Source organism: Castor canadensis, chromosome 13, assembly GCF_047511655.1.
Source record: "Castor canadensis chromosome 13, mCasCan1.hap1v2, whole genome shotgun sequence".
NCBI lineage: Eukaryota > Metazoa > Chordata > Mammalia > Rodentia > Castoridae > Castor > Castor canadensis.
In genome coordinates, this window is record NC_133398.1 from 72763716 (window position 1) to 72783550 (window position 19835).

The 19835-nt window shown below is 39.2% G+C and overlaps 1 protein-coding gene across 12 annotated transcripts in view; it reads right to left on the minus strand.

Annotated features, from left to right (window-relative positions):
* Nucleotides 1–2271: 2271 nt before the first annotated feature.
* Nucleotides 2272–19835, minus strand: part of Trpm3 (transient receptor potential cation channel subfamily M member 3) — an 835737-nt gene continuing 818173 nt past the window's right edge. For 9 of the 12 annotated variants that reach the window (XM_074052027.1, XM_074052024.1, XM_074052021.1 and 6 more), the window contains one exon: nucleotides 2272–10576. In XM_074052027.1, the coding sequence (XP_073908128.1) occupies nucleotides 9124–10576 (1453 nt within the window). In that variant the 3' untranslated portion in view covers nucleotides 2272–9123. The remainder of the gene's footprint in view (nucleotides 10577–19835) is intronic. The other 3 variants (XM_074052029.1, XM_074052030.1, XM_074052023.1) reach the window with 2 other exon arrangements.

Genomic DNA, 19835 nt, shown 5'->3' on the forward strand with positions numbered 1-19835 from the left:
CAGGAAGCAAAGATCAGGAGAATCGCAGTTCGAAGCCAGCCAGGGCAAATAGTGCACAAGACCCTACCTTGGAAAAAACCTTCACAAAAAAAGGACTGGTGGAGTGGTTCAAGTTGTAGGCCCTGAGTTCAAACCCCAGTACTGCAAAAAAAAGATATTAAAAAGATAAATATTATACACCTCCTCTCAAATTCACTCAGTGTTATGAGTAGTTTTGTCTCCCCCAAACTCATATGCTGAAATCCTAGCCCCAAGTATGTCAGAATGTGACCTTATTTGGAAATAAGATCATTATAGCTATAATTAGTGAAGACAAAGTCAAACTGGAATGGGGTGACCTCTAATCTAATTTGATTTGTGTCCTTATAAAAAGGGGGCATTTGAGACAGTGCACAGGGAGAATATCAGCCGCCTGAAGGTAGAGCTCAGAGAGATGCTTCTACAAGTTGAGGATGCCAAAGATTGCCAGCAAACTCCAGAAGCGAAGAAAGAGCATGGGGCTGATTCTCTCTCAGAGCCCTCAAAAAGAGACAACCTAACCCACACTTTGACCTCAGATAAACAGTAGGATTTGGAGCCAAACCCCATTCTCTATACTGGAGTCCATGCTGGTGATGCAGTTCATGAAGCTGGGGCTACCAGGGAGCTCTAACCAGGATGAAACACTGTAACATTTGGGTTCTTATTAAATTAATATTATTCTTACTGGGATTGTCCTCCTTTATGTGATTAGTGAAAACTTCTGCTTCTTCAGGGCACATTCCAGCATAACCTTCTTCACAGAGCCTTTACTTTCCTGAATCGCCAAGCATTTTCACATCTCTACACTTCTAGACTCACATTTTTCATGCTCTCTATCTTAGGCAACTAAATGATAACGATAAGACGCTATAAGATTACATTTTCATTATAGCTAGATTGAAAACTTCACAGGGGCAGGGACTTACTTACCTTGGCACATCCCCAAGCACTTAGTAGCCACTTAACAACATTTTTTTTTTTTTGAATAAAGGATTAGTTGGGTTTAGTGATACATGCCTGTAGTCCCAGAAACTTGGGAGACGGAGGCAGGAGGAGTGCTAAGTCCAGGAGTTCTAGGCCAGCCTGGACAACATAGTGATACCTTGCTTTGAAAAAAAAAGTATGTTTTACAATTTCTTTTCTTATACTATTTGAAATTGAAATTTTAAGAGTAGAGGCTATTGGCTATTTTTCTTAATAGAAGCTACAACAAGGTTATGAAAAATCATAATACACTTTAAAATGGATAATGAGAACATGCTTACTGTACACCTTTAGCGTGAAGGCAAATATCCCGTGTTTCTCTCTTCCAACCAAGTTGCTAGCTTAAGCAATTGCTAGCCAGGGCTGCCACTACTTTTTTACATCCTTTAGTACAGGGAGTCCAAGCCTTCAGTACAAATAGGGGCATTCCAGGGAGTGTTAACCAGTGAAGGAAACCAGAGGTAAGAGAAGGAGGAGTGGTGGGGACTGTGGTATTTTGGAGAATAAGGGTCACCCAAGGTGCTATGATTCGGCAGATTGTAGTTATGTGGGAATACAGGCCTCATATTGCCAGATCTTCAGATTTTCTCAGGAGATGCCAGAAGTTTGGAACTAGATGTGAATCTGTCAATTTAAAAATATTTCAATAAAAATACAAAACATTGTGCTGGCCCATCACACCCATTCTCTACTGGTTAGATATGACCCAGAGGCACCAGTTTGAGACCTCTGCTCTACCAAAATAACCAATTTTATGGGGCCCTAGACCATAATTTCTTTAAAAGAATTTTTATCATAGGATAATAAAAGTTGTACATTGTGACATTTACAAATGTGCTTATGATATTTGCCAGTTAAATTTACCCCTCCATCATTCTCCTTCATCCTCTCTCCCTCCTTCTTAGAGTAGTTTCAGCAGGTCTCATTTTTCCATTTTCATATATGAGTACATAATATTCCCACCATATTCACCTTCCTACACACTTTCTTTATATCCTTCCCCCTCCCATTGGTACCGACTCCCAGACAGGAACTGGTTTACCTTCCTGCTCTATGTTTTTGAGAAAAAAAAAAAGACACTTTTTTGTTTGTTTCAGCCAACTATACTGAGAGTTTCATTGTGACATTCTATGCATATATGTATTATATCCTGAATTGGTTCCTCCCTCCATTATTCTCCTTTCTACCTTAGTTAGGCAATCATTTAGAGACTTCAAAGTTCTTACCCTGAGGATGGAGACAAATAAATGCACAAGGAAGTCCAAGTCATGTTTTAAACTACTGAGTTTTTTTTTTATTGCAAAACATTTGTTACAGAAATTTCAGAAAGTTTTTCCTGTAGTATCTGCCAACTTCTGCTTTGAATTATATATCCGAACAAACAAGCTTAAAGTGCATTGTGAATCCAATAACAGACCTTTATAAAACAACAATTTCTCTAAGGATTTATATATATTCTTAGTGTTAGTAGATGTGCAAACTGCTGTCTATCCATATGCAAAAAAGGAAAAGATGAATATATTTTTAGCAAACCCAAATTCAAAATCATTGTATTTATACGAATTCATTTAAAAATGATATCTGAGTAATTCCCTCCCCCCATTATAAACTATGATTAGAACATTTACAAATGAGAAAGTCTAAGTGTTATATTTTATGAAATGGCTATGCTGAGTATAATATACTGCATGGATGGTTTTACACAGTGGTAGCAGCAATATAAACCTAGGTCAGGTGGTGTAGTGACAGGAAGCAGGTAAGTCTTCATACAAGGCTACCATAGCCTTCCTCTGAGTCTCCTTCACAATGATCCTGTATTTGTGCCCAGAATTATGTGACTAGTAAATATCCATACATGTATCATTCAGAAGAATCAGCATAAACCTGAATAGGGTGATTTCCTTTTTCTCATTCTCAGTTCCTGATGCATTTAATGTGTGTGCTCACTAAGTTAGAATCAAGAAACTGATCCTGGTTGGCTCTGAATCAGAGGCCTCCAACTATTGCCTTTAGGAATGTTGCTGGCAGACACATTTGTGTAGCTATCACAGGGCTTGAAAACCTGAATTTGAATGTCTTTATGCTGGGATGTGTATTTTCTCTGCTGTCATTAACCAAGCCCCTTCCCATCTTTGTGTTCTATATCTGGCCCCTAGGTTGAGTTTGCAACCCCTCAATCTAGATGCACCTGGCTGGTTCTGATGATGTGTGGGAAGCTGGTGAAGAAGCAAGTAATTCTTTTGGGATTTAGATAGGCAAAGATTTCGATGAGGAAGAGATAAACACTAGCCAAGTTAGGAGCACAGGGTGGAGTTAGAAGAAGGCTAAGTTACTGGGAAGATTAGGCCTAGGTCAAAGTCTGAATATGTGGCTTTTTCCAAGTAGTTGCTAATTCTGGTTACTTGTCAAGGTCCACAGGGTACTGAGGTAATGGAAGTAGGTGTCTATTGGTCTCATGAAGAAAGGAGCTAGCCTTGAACTAAGAAATGAAATAAGCAAACAGGATGAAGAAGCTTGCACCCTCAGGCCCAAAGCTGTATTTTTTGTATCCCACAGTCCTAGCCTGAGGACTGTGGTTATGGAAGGAGAAAGGCTGATGTCATGGCTGTACTGATGCTCCTCAGGCCAGTGAGCTCCAGATAGTTGCATGTCCTTTTCACTTTCCAGCACACAAACGTTGCAAATGCATGACAGTGTGCAGGCTGCAGGTGGCCAGTTATTCTATGTAAGTTAGGAAAGGAATATTCACCTCACTTTTATTCCATTTTATTACCTGGTCACTTAAATTCTCTCTCAAACAGCATATAGAAATTGTTATATCCTGATCTTATGAGCAGTGCTAAGTGCAAGGAAATCATCAGAGCAAAGGTACCACAAATACCCTCTGAAATAAGTTTAAAAAAAGAAAACAATCTTGTTTTTCTTACATCAGAACTAACCCCTTCTTTGGTTGACTCGAATCTGAGAGAATGTTTGTCTTGTCAACATAAGAGAAAACTTAAGTCAAAGCAGACCGAGGGAAGGTTTTCCCCACCTATTTTAGGAACAGTTGCTTACTCCACTGCAAAGGCTCTGCTCCTTTTCAGATGTTGAATGGTTTCTAATAATGAGAGGGTGATTTCTTTAAAGAATAAACTCTTTGGAGCCATCCAGTGCTCTATCAGACTCTCAATTACACACCTCTCACCCCCAGGCCAGGCTCACCCACAGGGGAAGAAAGCCACAAGATCAGGAGGGAGGTTACATGCTATATCATGGGAGCACACGTGGTGATCTGCCCACTTTTGCCCTGCCACAAATGGACCTTTCACTTTCTTGTCGGGTTTAGCAATTTCCACCCACTAGCATTAAAGAATCCAAAACCTGTCTTTTGCATATTACAGATGCTCCAACACCTAGACCTTGGAACTCCCGAGTGGTTCTGGGTTTGCCTTCTCTGGGTCCCAGAGCTATGAAACCCACAGTGAATATTTTATTCATATTATTTGTTCAGAGCTTTAAAAAGGTTGGAAAAAACCCCTTGATTACTTGTTGTTAATTTTTAAAAATTGAACATAATTCACAGTATAAGAAGCCCAATAATTTGAGTGAGTTCCTAACTGGTTTAAGCATCATAGCAGGCAACAGTAAAATGTTAAATGCCTTAGAAAAGTCAAAAGAAATGCATAAAGCAGTGCATGCATTTTGCTGACACAAAATTAAGACTGGGTTTGGAGAGGGATTCATTTAAGTCACATCATTATTGTTGAAGGATAGTGAATTATAGTGCAATATCTAGGCCCAAGTATATAACCACCTACACTAACATCACTTTATCTAGAAATGACAGAGTGTCACTAAATGCGCACATTTATAAATAAAATACTGTACACTGCTTCCATATTGGGTTAGCAGATGTAAACAAACAACTAAGACAGCTGGAGTTTAAAATGTTACTTTAAGTTCGGATCTGTCATAGAGTCTTTTGCATAACATGCCAGTCTGTCTTTCATAAAATCACAACTTGCCTACTATGGCTCGCAGGGCTTGGTAGAGATGTGTATCAGCTTGTACAAATATCTTACAGTGGTCTGAAGGAATGTAAAAGACATAAAGTAGATCAGGAACAAAAATGCCCTTTTCACAAGGGTGCCAAATAACATGGAATTGCAAACATAATTAATCCCTTGCAACATGTGCTTTATTGAATGTTACAGATTTATAAATGATTATAAAGCTGTCCTGTAACGTTCATTAATACAACCACATGCTACAACTAGGCTGGGTTAAACATGGGTTACATATATGTTTACATGTGTCATATAATACAGCATTGCCCATCATATCATATATTATAGCCTACAGATATAGCATGATGGATGACTGGATAATATTTAGTATCTTTAGCGAAATCAAACAGCCCAAACATTCAGGAAGATTAGACTGTACGGCCTTAGACAGAAAGACAAAGGTACTATCCAGTTATCTACCATAATATCTATAGAAACCATATTTTAGAATACATTTGCAACATTCAGAAGAAACACAATTTGTGTTTTTACAAGTACATTTTCTCATTTAATTATTCTTATATATATATCTTAAAAAGGGAACTTACAAAGTGCTAAACAATAGCCTGGCCCTGGGAGCTTAGACGTAAAAAAGAAATCCAGTTCTGTAAAGTGCTGCATTCTGACTGATAACCCACAGCTTGGCTTGCAGAAATACTCAGACTAGCCATGATGAGGGCACTCAGCTTTCTAGCTCTGTTCAAAGCCATCAAAGAGAGGGTTTCTAACTATAAATATAAAATATGTTAGTTAATCAGCCTCCATGGTCATTTCCATAAAACAGCCTTAATATTTTCCCAAAAGGAATAAGCAATTTAGAACAAATCATTACATATAGTAGTATATAAAAATTGGCACCTCTGAAGCAGATGATAAAACGAAGCTGTGACTTCCTTGAGCGCTACAACTTTATTTACAGTCCTCAATAACTCACTGCTCATGAGCTGCTTAATTCACAGAGACAGGTAATTAACATCCCCTTGATCAGGAACATGGTGGAATTAATGAGCAGGCATAAGCTGACTATACAAGGCCACAGAATCAATGCCACACTGGTGCACAGAGAACCCAGAAAATGGAAAGAGATGGGATTGAAAAATAACACACATGTATGTGTACAGAAAAGAGATGGCTTAGTGAGAGTTACACAGTTTGTGTCTAAAGTCATTTAGTTTGGCTTATATACTGCACACATGTCACCAAAGATGTTAGCACTCAATTTTCATGCACAAAAAAAACCAGGTCGTCACAAGAGAGGACTGTTAAGTAGTTTCCCTGGTTGTGTTCTTTTCTCTCCCCAAACCAGGACTGATAGAAACATTCACACTCATCATTTCCTTCCCTCCACTTTTAATCTGTTCCAAAATGAGGCCCGGAGGTGCTTGACGTCCTGTTCTATGGTCAAATGATAATGGTTTCACCTCTTTCTTGGGTTCTTCCATAGACTCCCTTAGGGAGCCTTTGGCTTTTTGAATATTCTTGCTATTTAAAAATCATCAAAACATTAGGATAGAAGGGCATTGAACTTGCCATATCTAATCTAAGGAATGAAAATAACAACACCTTGGTTCAAAGTCTGGTGCTTAGACTTGGCCTTCCTGAGAATCACAGAGAAATGGTCTTAAAATGTAAAGTGCCTATCATACTGATAATGAACAAAGATGGTTCCTTTTCCTCATTATCAATCAATATGGAACCAGGGGGTTGTGAACCTTTTAAAGTTATGTTGCAATGTCACATACATGCACATTTTTTGGTGGGGATGGCTCAGAGTATTCCTCAGATCTTCATAGGAACTCTTGGCTCAGCGAAGTTTAAAGACAACTGATTTATTCTCAGATTAAATGCATGTCTGCTGAGAGGGAAATCACAATGTGGAACCCAATAAAGTAAAAGTGACTCTAGAACAATTATAAAATGGAGGGCTTGGGTGTTACTAATTCATAACATACCAAGGGGTGAAAAAGGAATTCTTCACCTATGTGATGTCACTCTTATTATACTGAAAAGCTTGTTCCATTAAAAAAATATATATAAAGGCCAGAAGTTTTACAATGGATTTGCTTGATTTCACAGAATGAGCTATTAATTGGTGTTTATAGCTACAATTAAACAAAAGAACCAGGTAGTATCTTGGATCAGGAACATAAGTCATTTAAAAATTCTTTTAATTTCCATGATCCAAATAGGAATCCAAAGATTTGGCAGCCAAGATTTCTTTATCCCACTTCAAATCCAGATTCTGATCTGGAAGCTGCTGCCTCCATTCTAGAGTCCATGATACTATCTGGTTCAGAATAACATGTTTATTCAAATGGTACTTGGTGTAATAGCTTTGTGTAAGAGAAGCCAGAATAATGGCGATGTCACAGCAGTGTGCTTTTGGACAAAAAGGGGCAGAGAGCAGGCAGATGGTGAGTCATTTTGATAACTCGTGGTATCAGGAAAAGTTAAGATGATAGGGATTTTGAAAAGTCATAATTTCAGCAGTTGGTTTAATAGCATAATGAACTCTCTCAGTGGAACTCCTTGGATATTAAAAAATCTTGATAATACTTCCAGGTGATAGAAAAGTCCAAGCCTCTTAAGAAAGCTCTTTATGTCTGTTTATATACTATATATAAACACGTGTCTCTGTGTAAATGCATACATATGTATATAAGCAGCATACACTATAGGACTCTTTATATGGTTTATTTGCTTTCTATTGTGGTCTACTGTATCTTTTTTTTTAAAAAATAGCTCTGTATATAAGAAAAACATTCATGGTATGCCTGCCACTGATGGCTTTGGGTTGATACCAAACTCCCAGTCAATTCTAAGGTTATTTATGGTTTTGAAACTTCCTAAAAAGTACTTTGGAACATTTCCATGAAAAAAAAAAAGATACCAGCCCTTGAAAAACTCCAATTAAATTTATGCTGAGCTCAGATTAGATGGCAAACTCTAGGTATGAAAATATCCACATATAACCATGTGTTCGTATACAAAATGGTCATGTGATGAGTGGTGTGAAAAATTGGCAGTTTCTTCTTGGAAGTGTTCAGAGGACACGGTGGAGTCATGCAAATGATGAAGATCACACAGCATCATAACACGTTATGAATGGTGAGACTATAGCAATATCCCACATGGCAGTTTTAGGTTAGTTTTGCCCACTTTTTTTTTAAAGTTCAATATTATATACTCATGAGTGACTTCACTGATGACAGGTGAGATACAAAATAAACTTTAAAATATAAAATTATTTAATCACATTCATCCTGAGCTTGCTTGACTCTACTTGAATGCCCACTCTATGTAATAAATCACGTGACTTTTGTTTTTAACATCAACTCTTCTTTCATTTTGATTGCAAGACACAAAGGCATTTCTGTTCCCTTATTTTCTTCAAAAAAGATAAACAGTTGTGGCACCAGAAGTGAATAGATAAGAGACAGGTGAACTATGACTGTTACCTTGTTTTTTCTTTATAATGACCAATTACAGAAGTGGAGGCATGAGAAGAATGTGGGACGTTAGGTAGAACTGCTTGCTGCCGGCTTATACTGAATAAAAAGGATGCTCTTCATCAGTCACCAGTGATGGAGCCAATGCGAAAAGAAAACAGAATTGAAGTTTAGAATATCTCATTTTGTATGCTGGCTATTTTACTTTATTTTGCAATTTAGTTCTCAATTCTTGATAATGGACAAAAATCACAAGATGCCTCCTGGCATGGAGAATGCTTGAAGCCCCCTTGGTCCCCAGAGCTCATGGCTTTCTGCAGTGACTGGCAATACACATTCATCTCTAACCCTTCTTTTCCCCCTTTCCCCTCCCTACCCAGCAAGCATGAACATGCTTTAGCTCCCCTGTGTTTGGCACTGGGTCAGATCAAATACTTTCTTGATCTGTGGCCCAGAAGTCACCTTTGAATTAACATCTCCCAATGCATTGCTTGTTTTGCTCAGCTAAGAATAAAGTAGGTAGGATTTAAGGAAGTGTGTGTGTGGGGGGGTGGGGGTGGAGTTTGAGGAGACTTTTAGGACTGGGTTATTGAGCCTCCTGCAATGCACAGTAAGATGGTTTAGTTGTGCTTGCTTTCAAAGCTGTGGAAGGCCGACATTCTGGATAGTCTCCTCATGGACAGGCTGTCCCCTCGGCCTTCTGGCTTGGAGGACTTACTTCTCTGGAAGGGGTTTCGCAGGCTTGCTGTGTTCCGCTGCCTGTCGAGCTTGTCACTGATGGAGAAGCTCTTCCTGGTGTGTGCATATGGCGCGCTTGGCTCCTCTGCCGAGTAGCTGTTGGCGCGCTCTATTTTGGGAACCGTGATGTTGTTGGATAAGGTTCTGTCTGAGTTGTCACCCTCTTGGGAGGATATGGCAATGGCAGCTCTCCGGCCTCGGGCCTCATTCTCCTCACTGTCAGAGCTAGGGTGACTCAGTTCTGCTTCTCGTTCAGGATGGCAGCAAGATAAGTCCTCCACTTTGTCTCCAAGACCTCCAGGGAAGGTGGCTCTGTCAGCAATCACTTGAGGGGCATTGACACACCTTGTGTCAATACAGTCTGTAATACTTGTATATTCTGCTGTTTTCATAGGCACCCCAAAGTTGGCATAATAACTCCTTGAAGGAGAAAACATAAAGCTATGAGATTTCACAATGGGGGCCTCTTCTAGAAGAAAAGGTGTGGTGGCTAGGTAGCGGCTACTTTTAGAACGCTCAATGGTGTGGTACATTGGAGGGTCTGAGTCCCAGGGGTTTTGGCATTCTGGGAGGTGGGTGTAGTCTGAAGAAAAAGATCTAGTGTCCATGGAGGTGATGTCTTCAAAATCGATGCTCCGGCTTGGAGGTCTGTCTGTGGGTGCAAGGGTTGCATAGGCACTACTTGAAGGGGCTGTGGAAGGTGCTGGAGCTGAATAGCTTGGCTCACCCAGCCCCAGGATGTTCATGGAATTGTCCAGAGGGTCTATGTCACAGTGGAGCTCATCCATGGCAGAGACATAGATGTCGATGCACGACGACGGTCTTCTGGAGTCTGGAACAATGGCCAAGGTGTTTGTAGGTGCTATGGGAGCTTTGGATTCTTTTGTTACTGAGTGGGAACTAGTAGCCCGATGCAGACTCAGGGACCTTTCTTTAAAAATACTTTCCAACTTGTCTATACCACCTTTGTCTTTCATATTGACTGAATAGAAAGAATGGCTTCGCATACGGGGCATTAAGGTTGGAGAAGTTGGGGACATGGTCTCCTCACCTGCAGGGTCTATACTCTCTTGGAGCTTGAAAGTGTTCCCCTCCTGGCTGTTGAAGCTGCTTTGGCGGACAATGTAGGCTGCGTCTGTGCAGTCTGAGGAGGTCCTGGAGCGGATTTTGTTGGATTCAGTCCGCTCCAGACCTGTCAGGCGCTCCAGGGCTGCGGCCATGCGCCCGATGAGGTCCTCAAGCTGTGCCAGTCGGATGTCCACGGTCTGGAGCGAAGCCTTCATGGAGTGCTCTCTCTCATTGACTTCTTCCAGCCTCATGGACATGTTCTCCACCCTGTGTGAGGAGGAGAGAGCAAGAATCACTTGGGTCCTAGGGTACCTCTATAGGGCATTTAGGTTCAGACCTGGTGTAATTACAGCTCTTCTGGAGGGAAACTGAGGTATATGAGTAGTGAGACAGGCTGGGGAGGAGAGAGTGGCACTGATACTATTACCATGAGTCACAGAATCCAAACCCATTTGTGCTGGGAGAAATTTCAGAGATGATCTAATCTTGTGTGTGTGTGTTTTTAGTACTGAGGTTTGAACTCAAGGTCTTATGCTTACTAAGCAGGCACTTTACCACTTATTTTTCTTCTGAAGAATCTTGCTGTGTTGCACATGCTGGTCTTGAACTCTTGGGCTCAAGTGATCCTCCTGACTCAGCCTCCTGGGTAATGTGGAACTTCAGGCATTTGTGTCCATGCCTGGCCCAATCCAGTGGTTTTTAACTTTCTGTTTAGCATACCCTAGGTACTGGGCACTGGCAGCTTTTGAGTTCAGGAAGAGTAATAAAGGGCCGAACAGTTCTATTCTTCTTCCTGATTTTTCTGGAGCCCATTATAGACAGGTTGGTATTTGAAAGAGACAACAATGCTTTTTTGGCATCACTGTGTGTGATCACTGGTCCAAGAACTGTAAAATATCTCCTTGCCACAGCCTGTGCTATAGAGCCTTTCTCCCCACATCCCAGCTCTCATCAGGCCTAAGATCCAGTGTCATAGAGGAAACTAGCAGATGAGAGGCAGACCTGAGGCACAGCAGGTAACAGAAGACTCAGGACCCATTGTGAGCAGTAAGCTGGACACAGGCTGAGGAGCCCAAGTTGGATGGAAAATGGGGGAATTGGGAGGAAGGGAGTCTTCAGGGAAAACCAGGTGGGGCCAGGTAGGACCCCCCCCACCAAGAGTAAAGAAACATATCCCAGGAAATGGAATCAGGGGAGGGAAGCCGACTGTGATAGGGCCACAGAACTATTTTGTTTTTTGAGACAGGGTTTTGCTATATAGCACAGGCTAGCCTCAAACTCACTATGTAGCCCAGGCTACAACTTGCAGTCCTCCTGCCTCAGACTCCTGAGCACTGGAATTACAGGCATGTGCCACCACACCAAGTCTGAGAAACTATTCTTGTCCAACTCTTAACTCTTTCTATGTTCTTGGAGGTGGAGTAGAATACAAATCTTTCTCCAAACAATAATGAACTGTGTTATTCATTTTCTTGCAGAATTCTGGGTGTGTTTAATCATCTAATTTCTTAAGTGTCTGATTATTTAAATCAAGGACCTAATTGACAGGGGCTTAAATAGGAGGTATTCATCACAAATACCAATGAAATTCAGAGGATCATTAGAGAATAGTTTAAAAGCTATATTCAAATAAATTGGAAAATTCAGAAGAAATAAATTTCTAGAAACATATGACTAACCTAAATTGAACCAAGAGGATATAAATTACCTAAATAGATGTATAATAAGTACTGAAATTGAAGCAGCAATAAAGAATTTCTCCCCCACCCTCAAAAGAAAAGCCCAGGACTTGGCAGATTCACTGCTGAATTCTACCAGATCGTTAAAGAATAATTAATACCAACATTCCTTAAATTTTTCCATGAAATAGAAAAGGAAGGAACACTATCACACTCAATCTATGAAGCCAGTATTATATTCATCCCCAAACCAAACAAAGACAACAACATAAAAAAAAAGAATTATAGGCCAATCTCTTTAACATAGATGTAAAATTCTCAATAAAGTACTGGTAAACTGAATTCAACAACATATCAAAATGATCATACACCATGATCAACTTGGTTTCATTCCAGGGATGCAGGGATGGTTCAACATACACAAATCATTGAATGTAATACAGCATATAAACAGAAGCAGGGACAGAAACCACAAGATTATCTCAATAGATGCAGAAAAACCTTTTGACAAAAATACAACATCCTTTCTTGATAAAAGCTCTGATAAAACTAGTAATAGAAGGAATGTACCTCAACATAATAAAGGCTATGTGACAGACCTATAGCTAATATCATACTAAATGGGGAAAAACTGAAACCATTTCTTCTAAAGTCATGAGTGAGACAAGAGTGTCCACTCTGTCTACTCTTATTCAACATAGTTTTGGAATTCATAGCCAGATCAACAAGACAAGAAGAAGAAATAAAAGGAATTCAAATAGGAAAGGAAAAAGTCAAATTCCCTATTTGCAGATGATCTTATTTGAAGATGATCTTATACCTAAAAGAGCTCTCCTCTCCCCGCCCCAAAAAAAACTCCATCTAAAAACTCCTAGACATCATAAACAGCTTCAGCAAAGTAGCAGGATACAAAATCAATACACAAAAAAATCAATAGCTTATCTATATGCCAACAACGAACAGACTGAAAAAGAATTTAGGAAGACAATTTTACTTACAATAGCCTCAAAAGTACATAGGAACAAACTTAAAAAAAGTGAAAGAGCTCTCCAGTGAAAACTATCAACCACTGAAGAAAGAAATTGAAGCCTACAGAAGATGGAAAGATCTCCCATGCTCATGGATCAACAGAAATAATGTCACGAAAATGCCTGTACTACCAAAAGCCATCTATATTTTTAGTGCAATCCCCACCAAGATCCAATGACATTTATCACAGAGATTGAAAAAAAATCAACCCTAAAATTCATGTGGAAGTACAAAAGACTGCGAATAGCCAAGGCAATACTAAGCAAAAAGAGCAATGCTGGAGGTATTACAACACCTGACTTCAAACTATATTACAGAGCCATAGCAATGAAAATAGCATGTTACCAGCACGGCAAATATGAAGACCAATGAAACAGAATAGAAGACCCAGACATAAATCCACACAGCTACGCCCACCTGATTTTTGACAAAGGCACCCAAAACATATGATGGAGAAAAGATGGCTTCTTCAGCAAATGTTTCTGGGAAAATTGGATATCTGCATGCAGAAGACTGAAACTAGATCCATGTACCCTACACAAATATCAATTCAAGGTAGATCAAAGACCTTAATGGAAGTCGGAAATGTTGAAACTAGTGCAGGAAAGAGTAGAAAATATACTGGAATATTTAGGAATAGTCAATAACTTCCTACTAGAACTCCAATGGCTCAACAACTAAGAGAAAGTATTGACAAATGGGACTACATGAAACTAAAAAAACGGTCTTCACAGCAAAGGAAACAGTTACCAGACTGAATAGGCAGCCCACAAGATGAAGGAAAATCTTTGCCAGCTATACATTTAATAAGGGATTAGTAACCAGAATATATATAGAGCTTAGAAAACTTCCCAGTACGGACAGGCAAGTTCTTCCTCAGTAGAACTCAAGGGCTCAGCAACTCAGAGAAAGGATGGACAAATGGGACTACATCACATTAAAAAACTTCTGCACAACAAAAGAAATGGTCTGTAAATTGAAGAGGCCACCCACAGAATGGGAGAAAATATTTGCCAGCTATACATCAGACAAAGGACTGATAACCAGAATGTATAGGGAGCTCAAAAAACTAAACTCCAAAAAAAAAAAAAAAAAAAAAAAAAAAAAAAAAACTGAGCAGAGCTTTTTTTCAAAGGAAGAAGTCCAAATGGCTAAAAAACACATAAGAAAATGCTCACCATCCCTGGCTATAAAGGAGATGCAAATCAAAACCACATTAAGACTCCACCTCACTCTTGTTAGGATAGCTACCATCAAGAACACCACCAACAATAAATATTGGTGAGGATGGAGGGTTGGGGAAGAACTCTCACACACTGCTGGTGGGAACATAAGCTAGTACAACCACTATGGAAAACAATCTAGAGGCTCCTTAAAAAACTAAAAATAATCTGCCATATGATCCAATAATACCACTCCTAGGGATATACCCAAAGGAATTTAAATCAGGTTTCAACAAAGGCACCTGCACCTGCACTCCCATGTTTATTGCAGCACTATTGACAATAGCCAAGCTATGGAAACAGCCATGATGCCCCACTACTGATGAATGGATCAATAAAATGTGGTATTTATACACAATGGAATTTCACTCAGCCACAAAGAAGAATGAAATTTTGTCATTCACAGGTAAATGGATGGAACTGGAAAACATCATCTTAAACGAAGTTAGCCAGGTTCAGAAGGTCAAAAATCACATGTTCTCCCTCATATGCAGATTATACACCTAAAACAAATGCAGCAATATTATTGGACAGGGGGACACTAAGGGGAGGCCATGCAGGGGATGAACGGGGAAAGGCAAGGAAACAAAAAACTTGAATGTGGTTGATGTGTTCACTGTATAGGAACAAATATAGTAATCTTAAAGTGGTAGAGGCCACTATGGGAAGGGGACTAGGGAGTAGTGAAGAGGACTGGTAGAGATGAACCAATGTGGGTTGCAATACACATTGCATGGAAACACACAAAGAATCTCCCTGTATAGCTGTCTTTATCTCAAACTAGCAAAAACACCATGTTTTTCTTATTATCGTTTACATTTTTCTTCTTCAAAGTTGGAGAACAGGAGGGGGAACAGGAGGTGGGGGAGAACAGGACAGGGGTGGTACAGGGCAGGGGGAGGGGAGAGGTGGTACAAATAATGTATACACATGTAAGTAAATGCAAAAATGATACCTATTGAAATTGTTCCAGGAATAGGGGGAATGAAAGAGAGCAGAAGAGGGGGTGAATTCAAGTGTGATATATTTGATACATTGTAAGAACTTTTGTAAATACTCCAATGTACCCCCACCCCACACAACAATTAAAAAGAGATCAAACAAAAGAAACAAGATTTTAATATGAAAGATATTAAAATATAAATCATTGTTTAAACAGACATAATGTTAGTCTTTGTATGGGTAATTCTAAATAACTTTACGTAATGTTATTTCATACTTCAATCAAATTCTTGCTCAAAAATTAATCTGTTTATGAGAAATGTAGCAGTTTTTACTTTGACCTTAGTTTATAGGTCACTCCAACCAGCAAAGCTTTCTAGGCCAAGATCAACTGTTCTCTGCTTTCTGGAACACAACTATGGAATTTCAGTAGAACTTTTGCTGAAACATTTGAGGAAATCCCCAAAGAAATATATCTTAGAAAAATTTTGATCTATGCTGGTACTGTTTATATGACAGATATACAAATCAGGCTAGTTTATTTGCCTAGTAAAATTTCAAGTTTTTATCTTAACCCCTTGGAATTTAAAAGCTATGGGTATCTATTCAGTGATTAGGAGAACACTTTTCTTGGACGCACTTAACTGTCTCAAACTGTCAAGGGCAGGGCACACACTACTGAGCTCTGCCTCACACTCACTTGTGCCACATGCAACCAACTTTAGTTCTCAAACCTTGTCTGCTATGCTTCTGATTAAGAAATCCATCACTTTTTATATCTATAGCATTCATCTAAAGCATAAATCTGTATAATGATAAAATCATAGTGCTGAAAAAAAAAAGAAAAGAAAACTTTACATTTTTTTTTCTTTTTTCCAACTGTCTTTGGAAGTTATCCAAAGAATCAATGACCCAGTGAAGAAATGGGCAAATTAAATGAACTGAGATTTTTCAAAGGAAGAAGTCCAAATCACCAAAAAAAAAACCAAAAAAACAAAACCAACCAATCAAACAAACAAAAAAACAACCAACCACACAAAGAAATTCTCAACATCCCTGGTCATAAAGGAAATGCAAATTAAAACCATGTTCAGTGGGATAGCCACCATCAAGAACACCACCACCAACCAACAAATGCTGATGAGGAGACAGGGAAAAAGGAACCCTCATATACTGTTAGTGGGAATGTAAATTAGTACAACCACTTTGGAAAAACAGTATGGAGGCTTCTCTAAAAATAGAACTGCCATATGATCCAGCAATACCTCTCCAAGGCATATATCTAAAGTAAGTCAGGATATAATAAAGGCACCTGCACACCCATGTTTATTGCAGAATTATTCACAATAGTCAAACTATGAAAACAGCCCTGATGCCCCACAACTAATGAATGGATTAAGAAAATGTGGTATTTATATACAATGGAATTTTATTAAGCCATAAAAAATGAAATTTTGTCATTCACAGGTAAATGGATAGAACTGGAGAACATCATCTTAAGTGAAGTTAGCTAGTTCAGAAAGACAAAATTTGCATGTTTTCACTCATATGTGGAGATAGATCCAATACAAATACAAGCTTTATCATATATACATATAAATATATACCAAACATGTTTCCAAAAGCAAGACTGTTAGAGGAGACTAAGGGAGGTGAAAAAGAAGAAAATAAAGATAGAGAGTGAATAATAATGAAATACCTCATATCGATGTAGGACCAAGACACAATGAAACACACTGAAAACTGTTGAACAATACAAGGTAGGGGAAAAGGGGAAGGAAGTACAGTGGAGGGGTTAGACTGACTTAAGCACAATATATTTACGTGTAAAAATACCAAGGCAAAATCCCCACTGAACAATGAGCAGACACTTACAATGAAGGACAGAAATGTAAAACAGGTCATGTTAAGGGGATGGCACTAGTGGAGGGGGACCGTAAATGAAGAGGGTAAGAGAGGGTGAATATGGTAATGTATTTTCTACACATGTATGAGTATGGACCACTGAAACCTGTCGAAGTTATTTTAAGAAAGGGAATGAGAGTAGGAGGGAGAATAATAGAGGGGATGAACCAAACCTGGTTATAATATATGTATATGTGGAAATGTCATGAAGAATCTCTCTGTATAGCTAACATATACAAAAAATATTTAAAAATATGGGATATTAAAAAAATGAAAGGTCCTAGAGTCAAATTTACACATTAGTTCCTTAACTAGATCATTTCCCTTAGTCTTTAACTTTTTTTCTTGAAAATTTCATTGTGAATGGGCATTCACCCTAGGTATAAATAGGCTTGAAGAGCCAACCAAGAGTTTTGGGTCATGATTGTGGGTACTCAATAATTCAGGAGATAAAATGGAGACATGGATGATAAGAATTTATGGATCAATAGGAATCTCCAAGGACATAGAAAGATATAGTGACAAAGTTAAAAGAAAAAGTCATTGTGGGAAATAAGATAATCTATGGGAGGAACCCTCATTTGGTTTTCCCTCTCTTACATCTTCAGACAGGGAGTGGCTCATTTCAGAATAACACAGGAGATGATCACAACAGCATCCTTGGAAGATGAGAGATGGCAGGTGTCAATAAGAGGGAACAATCTCTTAGTATGTCTGATATCAAATCTCTGTATTGAGGCTAACATAAAGGAAGAGTTATGTAATATTCTTAGATAAATTTAACCTATGTATCTATCCAAATGTGTGTATGTACACATTGACATCTGTCCTTCTCTCTCTCTCTCTCTCCCTCTTTCTCCTTCTCTCTCTCCATCAAAAGATTATGAATAGGACAGGTGATATCATCTGCCACACCCTCAGGAAGGACATGTCCTGGAGGATGTGTGAGATGGGCCGTATGGACCCCTTGTCTCTCGGTTGGTCTCTATTTGCCCATGTGACCATGTTGTTTCTGTTGTATTGGGTACAATTCCAGTGTTAAAAGATACTATTTTTTGATGCACTTACAAATGCAAAATCTCCAACAATGACCATCCTCCTTCCACCACAAATATAGGTAGAAATGACAGAAGAAGACTGAGGCCTAGGCTTAGGCCCCTGGCTTGGTCATGAAGTCATGTTGGTTCTCAGGGTTCTGTTACCCTAGAGGGTCAGGCTAATGATCAGAAAGCAGGAAGGGGGTGTCTACACTCTGTTCTGGGTCTCTGGGAATGGTCACTTTGCTCACCCCCTTTGAAGATGGGCTCCTGTATCCACCAAGAGCAGAACAAGGCCTTGGCAAGGGAGTAGTCCTGAGGGTTTGCAGACATGGGATGAGGGTCTGTTGGGAACGCCATAGTTCCTGGTTTTTCCAGAAGGAGTTGGTGACATGGTCATGGTATGGTCACATGTGCTGGTAACTGCCTTTCCTCATTCTGGTTTTCCAGATAGGCAAAGCCTTCCTGGTAGCTTAACATCTTTCTCTCTACATTTCTTTCCTCCCAGGTCTATGTCGTTTCCAAATTCAAAAAGCATTTCAAAGGCCTATAGACATATATTTTGGAAATGTGTCTGTCTGAACAATTGTAATGAGTCCACCTGGCACAATTTCCTGGGAACCACATGGCTGTATGTCCATTAATAAATAGCTTTTCCAGTCCTCAGAATGATAGAGATCTTCAGATTTGCAGTTCCTTCTTCTGTTTGCCAGAAAATTATGTTATATCATATCATAAAATGCTCTATTTTGTGGTGACAGATGTGTCTAAAATTTGTGCATAGCTGTAAACCTTATTAATATTGGCTTGGTACCTATGGATGCAATCATTCAGTGGCATATGTGAATACACCTATTTACCTGGGCTGCAGTTTTTAAAGAAATAAAGGACCAGGGACAACTTTTTTTTTTTTTGCCATTTATAGAAATGTCTGAAGTGGATATGTAAACAAAATATCATTTCATGAAAATTAGAGACTTGTCTTGAATCTTAGAAGCCTGAGTCATATTGACTGCAGTCATTAATACATTATATTTATATTTTCTACTTACAATGTGCTTCTGCCATCTTATATTGTAGATAGTTAAAATGTAAAGTTACATCAATGCTTTGTCACACCAAGTGTTCTTTTGAACAGTAGTCCCCACTGAATATACTAGCCTGGAATGATGCTAGTAAAATATGAAAAATAAGAAAATGTAAGATCATTTGCATAAAGCTAAAGTTTTTAGATTTAAAGGATTCTCATCCTTTTTTATTTGAAGATTTTTCTTGTAGTCCTACTGACTCTCAAAACTATAATCTGAAGAGTGAAGGAGAGGAAGAGCATTGGGAATCATGGAAGAGATAGCAGGAAGGCAGAAAAGTGCAGAGAAACCCTGGCAACAGAGAAAAACAGCAAACAGTTCCAAGCCCAACCCCAGCTTCCTGGGAGGGGCAGGGGAAGCTGAAGATGCCATCAAAAGCAGGTACTCTACAGATTCTGTTTTCCAAATGAGGAAACTGAGGTATATTGAAGTGAAACAGTGTGTCTGTCTGAATGCTGTGGGTGCTCTACCTACATTCCCTGGATGGGCTGATGTATTCATCCTCCAGCTGCTGCAAATGGTGACTGCTAAAGAGCACAGATGTGCCTCTCTGAGAATTGTCCCTGGTCAGTGGGGGCCACCTCACCCCAAACACCCTCCCATAAGAGGCAGCCCCTCAGACA